General features: G+C 33.2%; 2 protein-coding genes across 5 annotated transcripts in view; one reads left to right on the top strand and one right to left on the bottom strand.

Annotated features, from left to right (window-relative positions):
• The window catches only part of LOC148627676 (ERC protein 2-like), a 32,811-nt gene extending 20,873 nt beyond the window's left edge, over window positions 1–11,938 (bottom strand). For 2 of the 4 annotated variants that reach the window (XM_088576982.1, XM_088576985.1), the window contains exon 1: window positions 10,732–11,938. In XM_088576982.1, coding sequence (XP_088433108.1) covers window positions 10,732–11,622 — 891 coding nt within the window. In that variant the 5' untranslated portion in view covers window positions 11,623–11,938. Of the gene's footprint in view, window positions 1–811; window positions 3,553–10,731 lie in introns of those variants that run through there. The other 2 variants (XM_088576975.1, XM_088576969.1) reach the window with 2 other exon arrangements.
• A 3,026-nt stretch (window positions 11,939–14,964) lies between these two features.
• The window catches only part of LOC148627675 (uncharacterized), a 33,241-nt gene continuing 22,658 nt past the window's right edge, over window positions 14,965–25,547 (top strand). Inside the window, exons 1-8 of the mRNA XM_088581979.1 lie at window positions 14,965–15,066; window positions 17,733–17,834; window positions 18,131–18,224; window positions 19,446–19,513; window positions 20,350–20,468; window positions 22,562–22,637; window positions 23,182–23,756; window positions 25,035–25,150. Coding sequence (XP_088438105.1) covers window positions 15,037–15,066; window positions 17,733–17,834; window positions 18,131–18,224; window positions 19,446–19,513; window positions 20,350–20,468; window positions 22,562–22,637; window positions 23,182–23,756; window positions 25,035–25,150 — 1,180 coding nt within the window. The 5' untranslated portion in view covers window positions 14,965–15,036. The remainder of the gene's footprint in view (window positions 15,067–17,732; window positions 17,835–18,130; window positions 18,225–19,445; window positions 19,514–20,349; window positions 20,469–22,561; window positions 22,638–23,181; window positions 23,757–25,034; window positions 25,151–25,547) is intronic.

Genomic DNA, 25,547 nt, shown 5'->3' with positions numbered 1-25,547 from the left:
TATTCAAAAGGAAAGATCTTTGTACCCCAAATGAAATTCAAATCAAGAACTCACAATTTACTTCTCAAGCTTTGAGAAAAAAGAACTAACCATACACTGTATTTCTGGCTAGCTGTGAATCAGTATTTGATACATGTAGAAGTAAATATGAAAAAAGTTTAAATACATGTAGGACCAATATGAATTAAGCATGCAGTAGCATGCCTTATCACATATGTATATCCCCACTTATACAAGAAACTGATTTCAGAGAACAACCAAAAAACCCCTCCAATGTATGTCCCATCTATAAAAAGCCACATACCAAATTTGAAATCAATCTATCAATAGGGAACAAAGATTTTTGTAATGAAAATTTTCTATATCATTCCATACACCTGTAAGTCCCATGAAACAGGAAGTTGATATCAGAGAGTCTCCAAAATCACTTACAACATGCATGTATGTCTCATCAATACAAAGCCACACACCATATTTGAAATTAACTCATCAACTGGGAGCCAAGAAAATTGCCATGAAAATTGGGCAGATGGAATGATGGACAGACAAGGTGATTCCAATATACCTACCACATGCCGAGTTCTACATTTTCAATCATAAAATTTGCTTAATAATTTTTAGGAGCTACACGCAACTGATAATGAAAATAAGTCTTCAAGTCTTGCAATAAGATTAACGGTACAAAAACTATCACTTTATACAAGCACATGTACACCACATTTTGCAAGTGGGGATGTAGAAGACCTTCAATGCATTCTTAAACCATGAAAGAGTAAATAAAGAAAGAATCACTACTGTGTGAAGAACAAACCTCATTTTGATCTTTGAAGGTCTGTTGTTCTTCCACACAGCTATCATATACAACAACTAAAGATTTCTTCGCTCGTTTAGGAGGAGGGGGATCTCGTGTACAGCTGATCTCTGCTCGTACAACTTCATGGTCTTTTAAACTCCTTTTAAATGCCATGGTTGATGTATGCCCAATACGTTCCTTTATAAACCCTTCTTGAAATTCTTGTTTCAAAATTGCTACAGCTCCTGTTACTCTTACTGAATGGTTTGTATAGTACCCTTTGAACCCAGCAAGTTTCATCATTTTGGAAATAAGATTATGTAAGCTATTTTTACCAATGGGCACAGACGAGAATTTTTTATGATTGTATTCTTGAGGCCGCATAAAGAAAACATCATTCACATCAGGAATCATTGACAAATACTTTTCTATGATGTTATAGTAAGTTCTGGGATTATATTGACTTTTGTACTGTTTCACTGGCTCTGGATTTTTAGATGTAGAACTTGGGGTGAATATCACATAATCACCAAGAGTGTCTTTGGCAAATTTGAATTGTGACACTTTCAACTTTTCCATTTCAACAGCTGAGCCAATTCCAAAGACCTTTTTTGTGTAGTAATAAACAGAATACAATAGTCCCCAGGGGGTATCCAAACTAAATACATTCTTGTCCCACAGTACTTCCTCTTGCTGCTCAGTTATTATTTGTGCCTGTTTCTTAGTTACTCCAATACCCTGGTTTAGTAGTTCATTACATCTAGCTTCCAATGCATTGTGAAAGTCTTTGAAGCGAATCACACTTGTGTCTAACAAACTTAAATTCTCCCAACCACTCTGGCGAATTACACGCTGGAATGCTGCTATAAGAGATCTGATAGATGTAGGAGGATACGGTAACCCTTGACTATTACGCACTTCATAAATAAATTTAATGAGCAACTCATTCAATTCCTTCTCAGAAACATTACCATATATTTTATGTAGAATTGGTATATGTTTCTCATCAGTACCTGAATGCAATCTATTCCTTGCACCAGCCCAATCATTCCATGTGTTTGTTGCCCAGTTGTTGTTTTTTAGAGTATTGCCTGGACAAGATTCATTCTCCTTTCCATTTTTTTCTTGCTCTATTTCATCCTTATTAGGTGCTGGCACTGGTGTTGCTATCCTTGATGTACCTATTGCTACAGAAGTACTTGTGCTGTTTTGCTTTTTACTGTCAAAATTATACCTATCAGGTCCCATTTTTGTAAGAGAACCATCAAACACCGAATTTAAACCAATGATATTTGCATTGTTACTGACACTTATCTGACTGTTTCCAGTGATAACTGTATTTATAGTTTTATTGCTTAGTGTGCCGCCTTCATCAACAGAGTTTGACGCTTGCATAGTTGATTGTGGAATATTCGCAGAATTCAGTGCACAAGATGTTATTATTTCTGTACAATAATCATCAGGTGGTTCCTCTTTGATTGTAACAGTATCATGTTCCATCAGTTCAACTGACCTTTCCTCAATTTCATTCTGAAGTCCCATTTGATAAGTTTCTCTTCCAGTGTCACTGCCATGTGATTGTTGGCTGACTGATATTTTTTGCTTTTTGTTATTTGCTGTTCTGTTTTCTGAGATATTAGGTGGACTGGCCAAATCTGATACGTCATTACTGGTGATGGATTCTGTTGAGATATGAACTGAGTTTGGTTGGTAAAGTGGTACTAAAACACTATCAAAACGTCCATTATTAACAGGTGTAAGTAAGACTGGCACAGGCTGGTGTACTCCTTGAATCTGCATATTTGGATAATTAAGAACTGTTTGTGTTCGAACAATAGGAACTTGTTGAGCAGGGATAACACCAGGGAGATTATTAATCAACAAAGGAATGTTTATACCTGTCTTAACAGAGGTAGAATTGCAGCTTTGGGTTTTAAAAGTTTCAGAACTTACTTTCGTTGAAGCTGCAATGCTAACAACTGAGTGTCCAATTTTATTTGTTTGGGAACATCCTCTATTATTACCCTTATTATAGTCTTTATTCTGAAGGCTATGTTTGTTTAAGCAGAGAGCTTTTCTTTTATTGTAACTTGCTTCTGCTACTCCGAGAAGATTTTCTGCAATGAAACTGCCCTTTTCGTACAAAACATCTTCAATAATAGAAGCTATTTTTTCTAGCGTTTGCCAATCAAGCAAGTTCCCATCTTCATCAGCTGCCTCAAATACAAGTTCTCTAAAAAGTGTTAACAGGTATTTCTCTTCTGAACACTTCAATATTTCATCAAATCTAGGAATCCACTGAGGAAAGTCTGGCAAAGCATCAATTTTACATTTTGCCCACCTATTCCAAATGTTACCTGCCCATTCTACCCTTTGCTGTAAGATCTCTTGTGGTTCACTGGCAGTCATCAAAAGAACTGAGGGTTCTTTCTTGATTACCATGTTTTCTGTTACATTTCCATCCCTCTCATAATAACTTGGAGAAATAAATGATTTAGATCTAAAAAGTCCAGTAGGGTAAACTTGGTGGGCTGACATACTTAAAAATGAATTTCCTTCACCAGATATATGTTTACACAAATCACTTTCTTTGTTCACTTCATCCTTTCTTTTAGTCTCAGGCTCAACTTCAAATGTTGAGTCTATTTCTGTTTTTATATTTGACATAGTTTATGATTCTTAGGAAACCTAACACAATATATTATATAGTTATCAACATGCACTGGTCCGTAAGTATTAAATCAAATCAATAATTATGTCAGTTTATAATTCTTCAGTCAAATAAACACTTGTACACTACATTGATATTGAAAGAATTGTGTGTAATTGAACTGCTTGAAGTCAAATAATCCAACCTACAAGTACAATCAATGTCCACACAAATTTTAAAATCAGTCAAGCACCATGCTTATCAATAAACACTTGATGTATTAACACCTAGCTACTGTTGGCCAAACTGCAAATCCAAAAAAAGTTTTCACAATTTCATGTTCCAAGTGAATTAATCCAATATAAACTACTTGATTACTAATTTGGTGGGTCATTGTTGAGGCAATGACCTAGAATAAATTGTGTATAGACTATATATAGAACACTGTTGTGTATTATGATTAACCATGGCTTACTGTAAATCATGGACTTGTCATTCAATATCCAGGTGAGATTTGACTAATCAATGAATATTCTGATACATACTTAGTAATTGTTTCCAAAGTAAAAAAGGAAGGTAAAAGATGATGAAAATAAACTGAACAGAAATTAAATTCTTACAGTGTCAAAAGTACTTTGCTAAAAAAAAAATATGACAATGTAATCATTCTGTACTGTACATAAAACATGCACATTTGTACTACATCAGGTGTCTCAAAAGTTCCAATTGCTGACTATAGAGTACTTTTTTTCCATAAATGATAGGAATTTTTCTTGGTATTTTGGAAATAATCCTTTCTAGGTCTTTATGTGCTAAAATCTGGTAAATTGTAATTAGTGGGAATCAAAATTAAGGGGTTAAGTTAGTAATTTTGGGAATTTCTGCATTATTTTGACATATTTTTCATTTGGGAAAGGGTCCCTTTAACATGTGCATTTTGTATACTGTTCAAAATATCTCACCTTGATCACTGACCAAGTTGTTATTACATATAGATACAATTCAACAATGTTCATCACAATTCACCTGATAATGAGCATTATACACAATGAGTAAAAATCTCCTGACCTTGCAAATGCCTACTTCAGGCACTTGACATGGTATCAAATCTCACATGAAATTTATTCATCCAGAACCAAAAACATGCATACTGTGTAATCAGGGGAACACTGGTATTCAGGTCAATACTTGTCTAGATTTCTACCATTTCCATGTATGTTATTGCTTTTGACACTACAATCCTATCATTTTGAACTATGTATATTTTTTTCAAAATTCTTAAAAAAAAAGAAACATAGTTCTGAGATATAGTTTTAATTAAAACTAGAAAAACTGTGAGCACCTTTTGACCTCCAAATTGATTTGGATCAAAATCAAAAATAGGAGGTGTACAATGGGACTACGTAATTGAAGATTCTATGAAAGATACAATAAATTCCATTAAGTGATGTTGATAAAGTCAATCTTTTGCTAATATGAGGTCTAAAAAGTATTCAGATCAAAATCGAACATAAAGAGCTGTTAAGACACAAATGCATGAAAGTTTGCAAAAGTTTAAAGATCGAAAGCAAAAAAAACTGACCTTAGGAAAATGCCACCAAATCAGCTTCAAAATGTGTGTTTTATGCGAGATGCTTGAGAGTTGGCACTTTTGAACATGTATCAGGGGCATAGCTAGGTCTGTTTTAGTTTGTATGCAAAATTACGGCAAGGGGTCTTGGGGGGGGGGGGGTCGCGGAAAAGTACAAAATTTCCGGAATTGATGGTTTTGATATCGCGAATTACTTTATAGTGTACATTGGAGTATCATTATGTATTAAAAAGGATTTGTCATTGCATAAAACCTTTATTTCATTTTTAAAATGTGTGTTTTTATTTTTGTTACTTTTTCCGAAAGTACGCAACTGCATATTTGCGTATAGGCAGCTACGCCCCTGTGTATAAGAGGTGCACAATTAGAATGCTTACCAGTAATAAAGATTTTGTGAAAGTTTCATTAAATTCCATTCAGTGGTGTAGGAGGATTATCAGATAGATGTATAACCCAATATCCCCATATTCAGAAGAGCATAAAATCATTTGGCTAATGTGAAACCTCCATATTGATATAGATCAAAATCAAAAATAGGTACACAATGGGAATATGTAATAAAGATTTTGTGAAAGTTTCATTAAATTCCCATCGGTGCTGTAGGACGAGTAACAGAATAAGAGATATGTACCCCTGTGTAATAGAAGGATAAAAGTACGGAAAGAAGGAAAGATGAACACCCCGTCACTACATTTACATTTAACCCAACTTTGTAAAAAGGGGGTATAATAAAAAGACTAATTTTATATTCATATTTATAGTAATTTTTTTCAACAAGTCTGGTCAAAAAGGGATCGTTGAGATGAGCAGGTACATGTACATGTATCACTTACAGTAAGTGAAAGGCTGAAACAAATTTAACTTAAACAAGTACCAACTGCTTTGAAGAATAATTTGGCACACAATTATACAAATGACCAATCATAGTCTATTCATTTGCATGAACATATATATATTTTATTTCCAAAATTTAATACAACGATCATATTATCCAGTAATTATAATCAATATTAACACATACAAATGCAGAATCCTGTACATGAAGCTTATACAGTGTCTCGAAGACAGTTTTAAGCATAATTTAGTAAAAGTGACCAATAGCAATGAGCTACTGACCACAACATGTGCGCAGTCCTTACAGTTGAATTTCAACTAATACAACATGAAGTTGCATGTGATTTCGTGCTAGGTGTACAGTGTACCCTCACTTGTACAGGAATTTGATAGAGTACCCAAAATCAATCCCCTTTACATGTACATGTACATACATGAAGTTGCACGTTTGCATTCTAAGCATGTACCCACTCGTACAGAAAATTTATATCAAAGAGCATCTATACATGTATATAAACTATATTGTATGAAGCCGTATGAAGCCATACGCTGAATTTGAAATCGATCCATCCATTGGTAGCCATGAATTTTGTAACAAAAATTTTCTCTATCACTCCATACATGTACATTGTACAGTGAAAAAGTCCAATTAACAGGAAGTTGATATCGCACAGCACCCACAATAGCTTCCAACATATGCTCCATCTACATGTTTATAGAGCCAAACACCAAATTTGAAATCAATCTATCCATTAGAAACAAGATTTTTGTGACAAACATTTTCTCTTTTAGTTCATATACTGACCTGTACTTTTAAGTGGTAATTTATGAAGATGAATCATAAAATCTTGAACTTTGTCATTTTAACATGGGAATTGTAGAGAGATTCAAAATTAGTAGAGCAAAATTTGCAGTAAAATTTTGAAGAAACTACAGCAAAATTGTAATGGTAAACACCTTTGCATGTACATTTATAGTGAAAAATGGTGAAGTCCCAGGAAAAGAAAATGATATGAGACAGCACCTAAAATACATGTAGCTTATTTAGTGAATATACTCCATCTAATAAATGTATATGAAGCCATACACCAAATTTGAAATCACTCCATCCATTGCAAAAGGAGATAACTGCTACAAATTTCAGACGAACAGATTGACTGATGGTTGAACAGGGTGATTCCAATATACATGTATTTTACATGTACTTTACCTGTACATTGTACTGTCACTTCATGTACAACCACTGACATTTTCCTTCTTTAGACCAGTATGTGATTATGAGATGAGTGGACAGAGGTACAAATGGATGGAAGGGCAGAATGGATGACTCCTATACACAAAATGTACCTATAAACTTTGTTTACAGGGGTTATAAAAAGAGATAAAAAAAAAAGAAAAAGTTTAACCAAATATTTAAATAATCAAAATTAAATCAAAGGTTTTTAAGTATGCTTCTTTTGTTTGCAAATGTTCGGAGAAGTGCACTGAAACGCCATAACTAAGGTAACAACAGTAAAATGCTACAACTATTTAAAAGTCTTTGTTGATTTTGCCAATGAAAAGTGTAATGAATCCATCCTCTTTAATTTTGTTCAAGTGGAAAATCACATAGTGAAAATGAGTATCATTTATTGTCACTTCTAACATAGAAAAATCTAAAATCTCTTATGGTTCAATGATCTAAATGGTTAAGTCACGTAATTTAACAATGAAGTTTAAAAGTAATTCATAAATAGTGTGCTAAAGAAAAATTGCAGTTTTCAGCATGTCTAGCAATTCTTCAGTTTTTACTTGTACCAGTAGAAAAATCACAAATCAAATATAATATCCTATATGTACTAGTAAATTAATATCTCAACAGTTTGTATGGCAGGGTAGGAAACTCACTCAAATTCTAGCCAGTCCTGAATACAATTTTTCAATACATTTACTATATGGCTATATAAATTTTTGGTAAAATTGGCCAGTCCTGCCCAAAAATAGCCAGTCACGGGCTGGCGGGCAGGCAGGGTAGGAAACTCACTTAATTCTAGCCAGTCCTGAATACTATTTTTCAATATATTTACTATGTCGCTATATAAATTTTTGCTATAATTAGCCAGCCTTGCCAAAAAATAGCCAGTCTCGGGCTGGCAGACAGGCTACTATTTCTAACTCTGGGGTAGGCTACTATTTCTTACTCGGTGTATGGTCAAGCTGTACAAAAACATGCAACAATTCAGACTGAAATAAAAAAATTGAAATTCTGTAGTGGTCCTCACAGTAAGGCAAAACAAACATATCTGTTTCCTGCTACCCTATCTACCCTACAGATCTGTAAATGCATGAGCCTACTCTAAACATTTTATGGCCACTTTGGACAAGGAGCTGGTATACATGCACATGATGTACATGTCATAACAACTAAATATACATGTATGTACTAACAGTAAAACTACACATACATGTACACTTTATATGCATTAGAGCTGAAATAAGGCTGCTTCCCTATGCCAAAAGCATGATTATTTTCCTAAATTTCCCTCTACAATTCCCAAATCCTGCTATTGATTTTTTTTCATGTCAAGTCAGGGCTTACCAAAAAAGATGGAAAATTTTCTATTTTACATGTAACTCCAAAATTCACTCCTTATCGTTTGTTAAGAAATATGCCAATTTTGAGACTTATGTAATCAGTTGTATGATGAAATATAATTGACAATTGTCTTACAAATTTCCAAGTTTGTTGTATATTTAGATTTTTTCCAAAATTGAAATGCACATGCACCGTTTAAAGACAGTTGAAAAATCAATGATTGGGGAAATCAAAAGAGCCTGAATCACTCACCTGGTTGAATTTTGCCTTTCAAGGGCAGTAAATTTAACAAGAAGTTGTCCAACAATTTTTGACTCAAGAAGACTTTGGTAGGACTTATCATAAGGATCATTTCAACAATCGAAAGTTTCTTTCTATCTATTATACAAAATGTAGTTTTCAAGAAATTTGCTGAAAACTGTAAAAAAAAAACATAATTTTTCACCTTTCATGGGCAATAACTCTTACAAAGAGTTATCTGACAACTTTTATCCCTGGAGACTTTTGTAGGCCTTAGAATAAGGATTATTTCAGCAATTGAAATAATTTGGCTAAAGCAAAGGTTTTGGAGATACATTAATATGCGAAAAACTACTGTCTAACCCTATGTTCTATTCTTAGTAACTGCGGTTATGTTTTTTTCGACGGATCAAAAATCCCCACCTTAATTCCATGCAGAATACCCCAAGAAACATTCATACCAAGTTTGGTTCCAATTGGTTAAGTAGTGTCAGAGGAGAAGATTTTTGAGAGAAAAAAACATAAAAAATAACAAAAAATGTCTGAAAAGGGCAACAACTCCAACATGGCCCAATGGATTAAAATGAAAATTTGACTACAGATAGATCTCTTTATGCTAAACACTTATACCCTGTTAGAATTTGGCTAAATCTAACAGTTTTGGAGATATATGTGAAAAATTACTGTCAGAACTCCCCTATGTTCTACTTTTAATATCAGCAGCCATGTTTTTTTTCAAGGATCAAAAATCCCCACATCACTTCTATGCAGTATACCCCAAGGAACATTCATACTAAGTTTGGTTCCAATTGGTCAAATAGTGTCAGAGGAAAAGAGTTTTGAAAGAAATAACATAAAAAAATAGCAAAAAATATGTCAAAAAGGGCTACAACTCCAAGTTGGCTAAATGGATTAAAATGAAAATTTGACCACAGATAGATCTCATCATGCTGAACACTTTCACATGTGCCAAAATTTGGCTAAACCTAACGGTTTTAGGGATATATGCAATAAGCTTCTGTATGACCCCCTTGTTCAATTTTCAGTAATGGCAGCCTTGTTTTTTATTGACAGATCAAAAATCCCCACATCAGTTTTATGCACGTTACCCCAAAGAATATTCATACCAAGTTAAGTTCCATTTTGTCAAGTATTGCCAGAGGAAAAGAGTTTTAAAAAATTATTGATGATGACGGACAACAATGGACGCCCAGTGATGGCAATAACTCACATGGCCTTCAGCCAAGTGAGCTAAAAAAGAGTCTTGATTCCCTGAAAGTTGTACATACACATGTACAGTACAGAAAGAGCCATACATTGTACATGTAACATGACTGAACACTGACAAAGATGTGTACCACTCTTACATTGGTACCAAAGAACTTTATTTCAGTACAAAATTTTTTGTTACTTTCTTTTGTATTAAGAGTTATGAGCCTAACCCCTTTTAATACCGAAAAAAATATGAAAATATCTTTAAAGACAAAAAAGGTATTTACTGCCACTCTAAAAGTGGTACACCACTATTTCGGTAATCAGTCATGGAACATGTGTCTTTTTCAGTACTGTATGTACAAATGTACACACTGTAACTTACTTTTGTAACCATAATTACTTATATTTGTTAAAGCTCATATATGTGTTGTACATTTCACAAATAAACTACAATGTACATGTACAAGTAAACTCATATAAAATTATTTTTCTTTCAGATCTAGAGCAAATAATTTTGCATTTGTGATAAATTTTTTTCCGAATGGCAGTCAAATTCATCAATTTTTTTTTTACTCTGACCATGAAAATTGGTATTCACGGAAATAAATGAAACCACAATCCATATACAAAATGTAATCTGTCTAATCTCTTTTACTGTTTTCTTCTGGTCTATACATTTGTACAAAACTGCACCATGCAACTGATGAGTTTAGCCCAACAGATTTTCTACAATGTTACATGTATGTACATGTACACGTAAATATAATATTTTGGGGTTTTTTTGTAAACAAAATTCTGTCAAATTTCATACAAATCAACATTTGAAAACATACCTTCAACTCAGCCTGTGCAACTTTCAATTGTTCATTCATTAAGCAGTATTTGGCATTTTCTTCTTTCCTCAAAGCTCGTTCTTTTTTTAATTCTGGACTCCAAAATGTTTTTATGCTATTCATACTAGAACTTAGTTTATCTTTATAAGAGTCAACTTCCTGTTGTAATTTAGCACAATCCTTGTTCAAATCTGCTATTTGAGATTGTAGTTCTAAAATGAGCCCATCCCTAAAACTTCTCATTTCTTGTGAATTATACAACTGGTTTGTATATTCAGGCCTTTCTGAGGATCTAGATCTTCCAATATGATTATTATGATCTCTTTCTAAAGATCTAGCCCCCATGTGAGGATATTCTCTATCAATGGACTTATCACGATTAAATGAAGATGACATGGTGTGCCATTCCCTTCCCTGACTTTGTTTCTGAGAATCATTATACATGGGCATTTGTAGTCTTGCAAACTGTCTTTCTAGTGATTGATCACCAGATAACAAAGCGGGGTTGTCAAAGTCATATCGGTCACTTATATTGCCCATATTTCCATGGCTTCCAGATGGGCTATCGAAAAATGATTTCCCACCAGCTGATGTCATGCGAGGTTGAGTACTGTATCCATCATGCATCATATATCTGTAAGGGGAATAATCTGGTGGACGATTAGATGGATCTATGTTGGAGTGGCTTGGTGATGTGTTCACTGTGTGAGTAGGCGACATCTGATTTTCTTTTGATCCAGAACTTTTTCTGGACCTCCTACCAGAAAAAATGTTCTTAGGGAGCGATGAACTAAAGAAACCTCCTCCAGCCTTTTCATGACTGTTTGGACTTTCTTTAGATGGGCTAGATTGGAGAGATTTCGGTCCTTTACTGCTTTTCCGTTTAAACATTTTGCTTTAGTGCTATAATGAAAGTACTAATAATTCCAGCCGATTTACAGTCAACTTAAAATGTTCATGATACATGTAACATTGGTCATGAGTGGACGTCGAACTTCGATCGAGCAAGCATCCGAATCACAGTCCAATTAATGCGGTTGTCAGTTCAGGAAGGTAAAGTAATTGATTCCATGGAAGCCATGAATGCGAAATTGATTTCTCACATTTTTTCTTCTCTTCTCATTCCTGCCTTCTTCCGAAATTATCGAAATGTTCGTCTATTAAGTTTCAGAGGCTGAGATGTCTGCAAGTAATTTATGCGCCATCTACTTCCGCTGTAAACAATTGTGTAAAAGTACGATTAATTGTTTTGTATTAAAGCGGAACGAATTATATAGCATGTGAGTTTACAAATATTACATGAAAACTCTGTAAAACTAAGCGTTTTGAAATACTGTGTTGTGATATGATTGAAAAAATGATATCATGTCAATATATGTCTGTTTTCGATTTACAGAAACGGCAAACAAGTTTCTGCCATAAATCTATGCATAGATTCTAGTGGAAATCAAAAAGAATATAATCTATGCAGAGATAAAGACCACACATGGAAAACAGATACCTACAACAAAGAACATAAAACAACCAAAATATTACGTACAAATAATACGCACAATGCAGCAAAAGTAAATGGGCAACTCGGACTCTACTAAAAACTGGGAACATTGACTAGGTGCGCTGGTAGGGTACGTGTCCTCTGCTTTTCTGGAGACAACAGCCTAACTGCTCATAGACGAAAGAAGAAAGGAAAACTGTGACACTTTGGACAAATCGGTTCTCAAGGTGGAGATGGGTACCCTGTAACGATCCACTGGTTCATTATATCAACCATAAAACTGTAGCGATGAATTCAACCTTGTAGCGATATAACCCTGTTATATAAGCTTCAGAAGCTTCACAAGATTAAGAAAAAAAAATGTTTCTTAATCTTATGAAGTTGTGGCAGATCCAGAAAGGAATTTCATTTAAAAAAAAAAAGGAGTCCCAGGCTATCTGTGGTCAAATTGCGCAAAATTTTCAAGATGTTCCAACAAAAGGGGGGTCTAGTCCCAACCAGTTCGCGCAACATTCACCATTGTAAAGATAAAGAATTGGATTTCAAAACTTTTTTGAAGGTTATTATTGTGGACTTATGTTTCAATCCACTTTAATTTAGTTTAGAAGGTACAAAGTAGAGTAATAATAAGATAGAGATCAGATTTGATGTCTTCAAATTTCTTTTATTGATTTAATTTAATTGAATTTACCATGGTTATTATTTTTATCATTATGATTATTTTGATAAGCAACGTTTGGTTGGTTTTTCAGAGACTTTATAGTACTTGCCAGGGAATGTATATTAGAATATATTAAGTTTCTGTACTTACATACTGCTGTATCAATGACGGATCCATAGGGGCAAATATGTTCAAAAGCGTTAAATGTGTATGTAAAAACATTTTGAAATAATATATACCCAAAAACAAATATAGTTTTAAGAAATAATAACTTAGAAAAGTCGCTCTTTGTCCGATTGTATTATGACAAAAGTGAATATTGGCATGGGTGCCAGATCACTTTGCTGAACCTCCTAGATTGGAAATCGGCACTTGATGAAAACCAGTATGTGGCAGCTATATTAATGGACCTTTCGCAAGATTTTGGTTGTCTGTCACATGACATTTTTTTTAAGTAAACTCTCTGCTTACAGCTTATCATCTAAAACTGTGAAATTACTCGAAAATTATTTAACAAATCAAACTATGTTGTACATGGAGTAAGTGACTGTGCTACTATCACTTAGGGTGTGCCTCAAGGTTCTTTACTCGGTACCTTGCTTTTTAACATACTTATAAATTGTATATTTTGTTTCAATGAGCTAGGTACTTTATATATTTATGCTGATTATGAGTTTGATACTTTAATGTCTATTCTGCTGTATTGTTAGTAGAATTTAAAATAAATTGTATGCAGTCCAACTCGGAACAGTTTCAGGCTATTGCTATAGGTAATAAAGCACGTAATACGAACCCTGCCTGTTTTTAATATTGAGTCAGCTGAAATACATTGTGATGATGTTGTCAAATTACTAGGGATCGATGAAGACTATCAATTGAAATTTTAATCAACAAATAAAAATATATATATGTCATAAGGCATCACAGCAACTAGTGTGCTTCAGCGCATTGGCTGCTCCCTCTCCAAATTAAATAAACTTACCATATTTCATACTTTTATCCATTCGTACTTTAATTTTTGTCCTCTGAGATGGCATTTTTGTACTAAATGTAATACCTCTAAATTGAAAAAAAAAATACGAGGAAGAGCCTTGCAATTTATATATGAAGACTACGAGAGCACATATGATGAACTATTAGATCGACCTACAGTACCATCGCTTAAGATCAGAAGGATGCGTACAATGGCTATAGAGTGTTTTAGGATTTTGAACTAACTGTCACCACCATGTTTACATGATCTTGTTGTCTTCATAAGTCACTTTTTAATTTTCAGATATTCAAATGTTCTAGATATATCAAGAGTACGAACAACTACCTATGGTATATAAAAGAACTCTTTTAAATTTTATGGAATGACCTACCTGATGAGTTTGGAAAAATTACAAGTTTTAGTTAATTTAAAAACATAAAATCTTGGGATGGAAAAAACTGTAAATGCACTGCATGTGCTGTCTTCGTCTTTGTCAGAATCATTTCGAGTATATATATTTTTATTTTGCTTTAACACTTTTGCATTACTTTTTATCATCTCAGTTTTAGTTGCTTTTAGTTCTAGTGCTATTCATTCATTTGCTTTTATTTTGCTTTGATAGCCAGCTCTTATCATATATCAAGGAGTTAAATATAAATCCTTGCATATATATCTCTTGAATTGTCCATTATTTATTTTCATGTTTTGTTATATTATGTCCATCAAAATCTCAGTAGAGCTTATCTTTATTATTATGTATTTCATAGATAAAACTTATTTATTTATTTATGAAAATGTGCTTACCTTTACCAGGGACATATAATACAAAATATACAGCAGAGACTTAATTTATAATTACTAATATACACTCCCTCTCTCTGCCCTTATAATTACTTACAGCATATTTTTAAAACACTTCCAAAGGAAAACTTCGACACTCATATTTGGTTCCGTATTGTATATCTCTGGATCTGTTGGTGGATATACAATCTTCTTATGAATCATTAAATTCAGTGATTGTATGATGTACATGTATATCTATATTCGTTCCACATGTTTTTTTGCGAAAAAATATGTTACTGATTTTCATTGGTTACATTTGACAGATGCGCGAAATTCAACTTCCTGAATATAATTTGTAAACATTCTAACGATTCAGTGGTAGTTCTCCAAGTGATGAGTCACAAACCTGCCTGTTTCGGCCAGGTGAAATATAGTTTCTACTATTTACCCTTTTAATACTTTTAGAGTGCACATTCATATAAAATTCAGATTCTGCCTTGTATAAGGCAGTCTGTACAGCTGTTGGATAGTGTCAGTGAATGAATATTTGATAGTATTAGTAATGATATTTAAAATAAAATAAAATAAAAATAAAAAAAATAAAATATATGTTACAGAGAGACTTGTAGCAAGTCTACTGTGTAAGTCTGTGTAATATTGAACAAATGGTCCTCTTAATGGCCCGTACTCTGCTGTGTATTGAATGGTTCGTCCGGTAACTGTCAAGTCTATTTACGAATGTTTCAACTTTGATCTTGTTGATCTGCTCTCAGCAAGACTCAGGTAGGCTCTTCACGTGTTGTCTACAGTACATGATTGGTGAAGAAATATTTCTGACACCAAGTTTCTCAACTTTCATACTGTGGCCTCTGGTGGTATTCCTGTTCAGTGTAAACTTTCAATCTCTTATTTTTTCATCATAATCAATCCGGTTAATATTTTGAATATTTCAATCATATCTCCTCGTAAGCATCTGAATTTTGGTGTTGGCAGTTTCAGATCACAGTTCGTGAATCCATTAATAGTTGTACATAAATTTGACAATATTTCCTAACGAATCGGCGTTTCTGTCACAATTACGTGTGTTATTGATTCAAACCGGATGTGTGGACGATTGGCCTGTAGAGACTCCGTGCAACATCGAACATGTGAAAGAGGATTCTCTATCCAAAACTGAATCAAGTCAAGGTTGAGAACCAATTTAAACAATAGTTCAGTGAATGACTTGATGAGAATTTCAGAGGATGGTCCTTCAATGAAAAACTGACTTTGCCAAGGCCTTGAAAATCTAGAAGGATGAAAAAACGAGACGGCTACAAGTGTATATGAATCTTGAATTATTGAACTAATGAACTGTGGTCAGTGATTTTTCTAGCGCTTGTCATTTTCTTCATTTACGAAAGTCTTTTCAGAATGACGAAAATAATCGGGTCTCATTTCGTCACCTGAAATCTTTGAAAGTACAAAATACATTAAGAACTGTATCAAGTGGCAAAAAGTGACAATTTTATTACCCCAAACCAATTACAATTCGCATCAGGTGTCACAATCACCTAATTCTCCAGTTACACTAATTACACACATGGAGTAAATGTCGACCACTCAAGCGTGACTTTAATGCACACAGTAAAAGTCAATAAAGTTCAAATGCTGGTACAAAATTTCTACTGGGCAAATTACTTTACTTGTTATCTTAGTATCAAAATGACATAAAAAGTTATTTATCAATGTGGGTAATTTGGTCAATACACAGGTTATAGTTGCATGTCAGCAATATAAACAATCTTGAAAATATCATTTATGCTATCAATGAACTTCCCAGAGACCAAAACTATATAAATATAACTGTGAAATGATGACTTAAATTTGTGATTAACTTGATTTGGATCATAAAATCACAGTTGATATTGTGCTAAAAATAGAATTTTATTAGGCAACACAGGGGAAATACAAAAAAAAGTGTACCTATTTGAGAAAATTTATATCTGTCCAATGTATGTATAGCAGTTCAAATCTATAACTACGCTGTGCTAGATGTATTTTTGTCTTTCTACAAAGGGTAGCCATGCAGAAAACAGGATTTTTTCAATATTAAAGAATTTAAAATTATGCCAGGGATGTATAGAATATGTAGTCCCTGATTAAGTTTAGGAGTGTTAAAGGATTTCTATTTGTGATGATTCTTAAAGGCTGGAGAGTTTTTTTTACAACTAAATCTCAGGTATATTTGCTATTTGGATTGTCTGGAAAACATGCTTGCATAACAGTGAAACATGTGCTTTATTCATATGCAATGTACATTTAAGTTTTATTTAATGTCTTTACACAGTGCTGTAAATAACAGATGATACTGAAATATCTTATGTCAGATGCAAATAAAATTTAAATTTTTACTCTAAACTCACAATCATTATGGTTATGTTTGATGTCAGAAAAAATTCTGTAGCGTTTTCTAGTGACATATATGTTTGTATTACACTCCTTAACTTGTTCTGTATACAAATTTATTTTTTTCATTTAAAAAATTGTTATTTATAATATTCAGAAAAAAAAATTCATGAATGTACAAAATTTTGCTGGAACTTAGGTCTCACTAACCACTTCTAACGTTTCCATTACTTTACATGTTAAAAAAGTAATTTTCAAAGTCTCACTGTGAATTCCCAGGACAAATGACATCTTAAAGTTGCATACCGTTGCGAGGCTTGGAAAATATGGCTTCCAAAATCATTATGCTAATGGTACGATCATAGTAGAAATTCTTCACAAAATTTACTTGAATAAATAATACTGAAAATCCACATTTTTACCTGTTCTGCTAACTGACAGCATGGAGGCAAATTACTCACACATGTAAACAATATTCATACACTTTTGTAGTTAATTACATATATTATTTTAAAGTACACATTCTCAGCTTCATTTTGACTACTTTTAATCATAATACACACAAATAATGCACTTACAATGCATATGTCTAGGTTCAGTGTGTTTTTGGTACTACATAGGGGGGTGGCCATTTGACCCGGAAGTGGTTAGTGAGACCTTAACAAAAAATACCTAGATACATTTAATAATTATTCCTACAGGCGGAGTTTACACCCGAGGAACATGAAGCAATCCAGAGTGCTTTACGACAGCGGCTTGGTCCAGAATTCATTAGTCAAAGGGCTGGAGCTGGAGGTCAAAGAGTATGTATTCTCTTGGTGTACATGTAATTAATTGCATATGAATGTGACAAATACAATGAATTGAGGAGAAATATTAGCACAGGGACTTTATATTACAACATGTATCTGATAATATCAGTATTATATAGTCCCTGAATATTTATAGTAATCATAAATGTTATAAATTAGATTTTCAAACAACTACATGTACATGTATGTAAATCATACCAGCCTGAATGAAGAATGAGATAAAACAAAGTAGTTGTGTAAAAAAGCCTGTTTTTTCTTCTTCATTTTTTAATTTGTTTTCCCATTAGCTTGCCTACATCGAAGGTTGGAGACTGATCAATTTGGCTAATGAAACATTTGGATTTAATGGCTGGTCCCATTCAGTGTCCAATCAGTCAGTAGGTGAGTCATGAATATTCATTAAAATCCATATCTTGTATCTGTTTTAAGAAGAGTTGAAATTGTTAGGTGTTTTGAAGAAATGATATGCTTGCATTCAGGGATTCAAATATACTAGGTCCTGGAGTTAGACCTAGACTTTTTGCATCCAGAATGAAAGGTCAACCAGAAGAAAGTATAAGGTACATGTATGATAGGTCCAGGACCAAGGTAAATGAAATTTCAATGGTCCTGGACCTTGGACCAGTGCTAATTTGAACCCTTGTTTGTATTTTAATATCTGGTAGTAGTTGTACATTTTGCATCTAAAATATTATTTATTTCATGGAGTGAAATTGGAGCTGTTATAAAGTCAATGATCAGAAATGGAGAAGAAAACAAACAATTATGTCTGAAATGTGTAACATTCCCAATGCCACACACTGTAATTGCACGATGCACCCACACTATAGCCACTTGATAAAAATACATGAATGCACACGTGGTACACAAAACACAATCTATTACAAAACCAAGATGTTAAGAAATGTATATATATTTTTTTCCAATACATGTATAAGTAAGAAATTTTGTCAGATTTAATAATGAATAAATAAAAACAATCAAAATTTCAAAAAACATCATAGAAATCTAAAAAAAAGTTATGCTTGCAAGGCATACAAACTTCACATAAAGTCATGCACCATATTAACACAACAATGCATTCATTTGTTCAAAAACTTTTGAGATGCTCACAGAGAATGGTGTTTAATACTCTGTCTGGCATACTGACCTTTTTCCTTTTTTATGGTACACATCATTCAAAATTCTAGAGTGTTTGTAAGAATCTGCCTGTTTTAATTTTGAAGTTTTCCTTGCTTACTACCTATACAATGATTGAATGAATGAAGAGCTACCTGGTTAGATGACCATAATATATCATCCTGTATCTGCACCGTCACTCTGGACTTGAAATTGCTTTCCCAATTCATTCAGTACATACACATAGAGCCTGTATTAGGGGATGTTACACAAGAATACCACATGAAGTAATACTAGTTATATCACCAGAGACAGACCCATGGGATATTTTTTCTGGGTTTGGTATTCATGTGTAACACCCTCCACTACAGCAAGCACTGTGTGTATAGTACCAATCAGTTCACATAACATACACATGTACATGTATATACCTAGAAATATTTTTTGAAATAGCTATGATATTTTAACAATGATATTTTTCAGATTTTGTAGACCACTACAACAGTAAATATTATGTAGGAGTATGTGCCACAGTGAAAGTTCAACTAAAAGTATGTACATGCATAATGTATAATGCTGGATATATTGTTTTAGAATCATTATCTGAGTTAGTTGAAAACAGCTAATTAGAACATGAAGAGACTTAATAGATTAGTAGTCATTGACAATAATCAAGAGTAGAGAGACTTTTATTATATCCTTGATCTACTCATACAAATAAGTAAAATTTGGACTTGAGGTTAAAAAAAATGGTCACCTTTAATCTGATGTCACAAAGAGGTGTTTTGATTCACTGATGAATCATCAATATTGATGGTTGGTCAGAACCTCTATGATAATGTCTGTCCTGAATCATAATACTAAATGTTCTTTTATTTTCTTATCCTATCTTTAATAGGGTTTTCTGGTTTTCTTGTGTAGTACAGCTGAAAAACATTGATATGCACTAAAAAGGGTTATACAAATTATGAATGCCCGTACACAATTTTTGTTTCCTAAATATTAAGTGAATTTAAGCTGTCTGCTGTTTAAGCAAGGCAGTTCTGGTGATTATTGTATGATGAGACATATTATGATATTTTATGATGCATGTAGCTGTAAGTATTATATTGTGAATTTCTGCATGATACTCAGTTCTAGTGTCGGAGTAGGATGATATTTTTGCCTTTGGGGTCCTGCTTCTATGAACTCTAATGTAGCTGTAAGTATTATATCATGAACTCCTGCATGATGCTCAGCTCTAGTGTCAAAGTAAGATGGTATGTTTCCCTTTAGAGTCCTGCTTCTATGAACTCTTAATTAACAATTTCAGCTTTAAGTATTGTTTATTACAATGCCAGACAAAAAACTAGAATGTAATGTTTAATCCACCATCTTGTCATAATAGGATGGAATCTTTCATGAAGATGTAGGATATGGAGTAAGTGAAGGCATGAAATCTAAAGCTCTGTCTATAGAAAAGGCCAGAAAAGAGGCTGTCACTGATGGTTTAAAGAGAGCACTTAAGTAAGTGTCACCTAGATGATATTATAAACGAAGTGGAAGCATGTTGAAATTTCTTTTAATACATGTATAATTAATTTCAGTATTAACAAAAAAGAACATGTCATGACCCTAATCAACGTTACAGTGGAATCACTTTGTCTGTCTGTCCAAATTTCATTATAATTATCTTGTAACAATTCCAATAATTAGTTGATTTCAAATTTGGTGTGTGGCTTTATATCATTGAGCATACGTTGTAAGCTAGTTTGTGCAGTCTAATATCAACTTCCTGTTTTTTTTTTCTTTTTGGGACTTCGCCATTTTTCACATTAATGAAATGATAGGGAAAATTTTCAGCACAAAACTCTAAGCTCTTTCTGGATGGGTTGATTTCAAATTTGGTGTGTGACATAATATATGTTACAGTAAATTCATGTGTTAATCAGGATATACACGCGTATTTCTTAAATCAATCAGTAAATGTGTGAATTTACCAAGTGATTTAGGAAATAAATATATTTATAGATCTAATAAATACATGTATTTATTGATAATACTTTAACACAGAAAAACACAAAATGAAGTTTGCAAGTCAATTTAGAAGCAAATAAAAATAAAAGTTATAAAAAGGTACAAATAGAATGATCATAGTTTTCAAATATTTATTTTCATTTGTTTTTACAAGAAAGACTGCTGTGACATCTTGAGTTACATAAAATCTGGGCCTTATCACGTTTACAATCTTCTCAGATTTTTTATTCCTCATTTGATGCCAAAAAGATTAATTTAGCTTTCTCATTTTTCTAAGTCATTCTTTGGAAAGAAGAAACTTGCAACACATGTCACTGATGGGAACTGTACAATCCATCTATAAATATTGATATTGAATTTCACATTATATCTTGTGCTGTCGTAACACATATGCTGCACCATTTCATATAAAAAGGTCAAAACTTTTTTACCTGTTTGACTTATTGCACAAAAATTGCTAATAGTGAACATTTTCTAATAATAAAAAAATAAAATGACCATTCTTGTAGCATTAAGATATTGTTGATCTCATTAAACAGATTGAAATGAAAATTACAAGTGATATACCCGTATGTAAACATAAAGCATATATTTAAATTAAAATATAACATTTTTGTATATGCATTATAAGTGATTGTTTCAACTCTAAATGGTCTACCCTATATTGCATCCCCTTTGTCACACCCTTAGACCTATATCACACCCCTTTACAGAACATATTGGAGTTAAAATATATGATATAATCAACATGACATGTTAAAATCTGTATCACATGCTGTATCAACACTCGACCTATATCAACCTGTGGGCCGTGGCCCTTGAGATAATATCGGAGTCTCGGGCTGAAACAGCATGTGATACAGATTTTGACATGTAATATTCAGTATACATGTATAACATCCCTTATACTTCAAATATAAGGGTCGGTAAAAATTTGTTAAAATGAATACAAATTTTAGGAAACCCATTTATTTACTGACTGATTTTAGTACATGTTATTACTGGTTGTAACAGAAAATGCACTTATCTGCTAATTTTCAGTTAACATGCATTTTCAGTTGGCACCCCCCACATTTTTATTGAAACATTAGTCATTAGTCATTTTCATATGTGACAAAAAAATGGCAAATAATGTCCTAGCACACCCCTTTTCTGAGGAACCTCAGCTGGCAGCCCCCACTTTTCAAAGTGTCTGGATCAGGCCCTGATATTTCTTAATTTCACAATTTCACATATTTACCGAAACAGTATACCTAGCATGACATCACGTGATTTCACTTCCAATACAGGAATAATATTCACATTTTACAATTCCAATATCATACACTGTAAAATACAACCAAAAACTATTTTTAAGATGTATAATTCATTATAAAATCATGTTCCATATGATTTGTGATAACATGTGATGCTGCAAAAAGCACCACTGTAAGGCATTTAACTTTGTCATAATTAAATTGTTAACTCTGAATAGAATCCTAACATAAAGCAAATACTTTTTTTAAAAAAGTTTTTGATATGATAGTTGAAAACAATTGATAACTTTCCATATCATTATATTTAGAATGTTTTTACAATTGCAGAAGTTTTGGTAATTGTCTTGGGAACTGTATGGCTGACAAAGATTACCTCAAATGTATCAACAGAGCACCAAAGACGGTAACTGTCCTCTTCTTATACTTTAAGTAAAATTTTGAAACTCAGGTAATATTTTCTACCTTAATCTAATATGATTTTTATTAATGCAATCACCTAGTTCATCAGTTCAGATTGATATAAGGCTTCCACAATATCTCCCCTTGCCACGTGAACTGCATGTTAAAGTTTTCAATTTTGTCAATTTTGAGTTGGGTATGCTTGGTAAACCTTTTGTTATGTTTGAGTTGACAAGGATTCCAAAAGATTTTAAGGGATATGGATTTGAAAATCTGCTTAAAGTGGTGTCAATTACTGTAAACATAGCAATGTACACAGATTATTTCAAATGAACATATTGGTGGGTACCAATTTTTTACACTTTTGAAAAATAATAAGCATTTAAAAGTGTATACATGTAAATAGATTTAGGGGAGTACTATTTTCTTTTGCACTTATTTGACAAGTAAAAGAATTTTTTTCACTTCAATTAACATGTTTACAGTAACATTTAATGCTTTAGACGTCTATCTCAGTTTTTAAAAAACTAGAATCAATACTATTTCAGCCTTCTCAAGTTTATGATATAAATGACATGAAACATTCAGACGTTGATCTTGGTGTAGCCAAAGCAAGAAAAACAAGAGCGAAAATTCGGGAAAATGTGACAAGAGATGACTTTATGCCGCCACCCAGTGAAATTCCTTCTAGAGACACAGTAACTAGGGAGAGCATCCATTCCAACCCAAATACAAACAGTGGTGGTTCAAGTGTGTATAATTCTAGAGATAATGCTTCTAAAGAGAGTGCCTATTCCTCATCAGTGTCTAGGGAAGCCACACTGAACTCTAATTTTGCAGGGACTAGCACAGGTAAAAACCCTGAGTGGCTACCTGCAGCTGTTGTGTTAAATGCTTGTGAAAATGAGGGACAAAATGGAATATCTGAGGCTGTTTCTACTAGGAGAGGGTCTTTACCTGCTGGGCAAGGGTCAGGTAACCCTCCTGGCAGGCAGTCTATAGGGAAACCAAATACTGAGGATAATGGTAGACTTTCACTAGGGAATGATGGTGGACAAAAGGTAAATCATGTTAGAACACAGTCAGTACAGCTGGTGGATCCAACATATGGTGATGAAAATAGGTAAGAATGAGATTTTGTTCTCTTATAGGGAACTTTGATATTAAAAACTTTTGCACAATTGTACATTTTGTATACTCTCTCACTTTGTTTTTGGTCAGGAGTTCAAGCTGCTACACTGAAACTTCTCCAAACCGCACCCTCGGAAAACCGGTCTTCCCTCCAAACTGGCTTTTTCAAAAGTCCCAGCTGATATACATTAAAACCTGTGTGTTATGTCTTCAATAGACCGGCCACCCGCTAAAACCGTACATTGGCCGGTTTTTCACGGTTTTAGTTACATATTTCAAATAAAAACAACCTCTCAATTTCGGCCACCCAGTTATTGTTCACCTGTAAAAGATGTGTCAACAAAACTGTAAATGATTATGTAATATTATGTAATTAATAATTCATTCACTGACCGATTTGCATTTCATCAGTGGACAGATGATAATTGAAGGGGACAGTAGTTTTAACAACAAATTTAATCCAAACATTACATTTTGTCACTGGTTGGCTGTTACTTGGTGTGTATACACGTCAGGCAACCGGGGTCATTTAATAGTATGATCTTTACAATCTTTTAACTGTCAATCAACGTGACCTGTACCCAAGCCAAAACAACATAGGGGTGAAATTATTAGACTGGGTTTATAGGTAATTTATGAAAACAATACAAATAATTAATTACCATCAATAGCCCTTTGATCTTTAATACACATTCTTTCAAAACCGTGAACATTATTTTGTCGGCAGTACCGTTTGTAAAATCAAATCATTTACAAATAATGCAAGCTTTGAAATGTAATAAAAGGCCAAAAGTTTTGTATTGGCATTTAACATGTCTTGACCAACAAACTGACAAGGTGTAGGGTTATTGAACACATTAATGGAAACAGCTCTTAGAATGCATTGCTATTTTTCACATAACTGGCCACCCCTAGAAACCGGCCATTTTTTCTAGTCCCATTGGTGACCAGTTTGGAGAAGTTTCACTGTATATGCAAAATTAATTGATTAACAATGTATTTCCAGATTTAAAGCAAGGCATTCTTGATTATTGTGTCTGAGATCAAATGCTATATTTTAAATTCTAACACTGAACTTAAAAAAAATAAGGCGTAATTGGCACTAACCCGTATAATTATTTTGATTTTGGGAAATTTTTAAAAGATTATGCCCGGTCAAAAAACTGTTTGATCAATGTTATTGCTGACTTGAACTTAAAATTCTAGGTTTTTCATTTTGTAATCATAGTTATAAATTTGTCAATAACATAATCTTTCTTGTCATTTTCAGAAAAGATGATGAAAAGGCCAAATATGAGAGATTGATGAGACAGAGACAGAAACAGATTGAATTCCAACAGAAACTACAGCAAAAACATCAAGATCAAACTGCTATTACTAGTCTAGGTGATTTTTATACCCCACCACACATAGTGGCCAGGTATTATGTGATACCCTCTGAAAAAGTTGCACGTCCATCTATCTATTAGTCCGTCCCCCAAGATGATTACAGTTTCTAGATAATACCTTTAGAAGATATTGAAGGATCTTTTTCAAACTTTGTAAAGTTTTAAAGTATGTGTATCATAGATCAAGTTCGAATTTCATTTGATTGGGTTATTAACACAAAAGTTATGGCCATTTTAAGTTGTTTTTGCCCCCAAAATTATTTGCAACACTTTAAGGTATCATATAATGCACCATTAGATGCCCTATTTCTATATGATGTGAAACATATTATCTTACAGATATCAACCTCAATGATAATTCATTAACTTCATTAATCTTTTGTCAATGACAATTG

This window comes from Perna viridis, chromosome 1 (assembly GCF_037379345.1).
Source record: "Perna viridis isolate PV_CMFRI_1.1 ecotype Kerala chromosome 1, ASM3737934v1, whole genome shotgun sequence".
Classification (NCBI taxonomy): Eukaryota; Metazoa; Mollusca; class Bivalvia; order Mytilida; family Mytilidae; genus Perna; species Perna viridis.
This window is presented reverse-complemented; position numbering and strand designations above follow the sequence as displayed.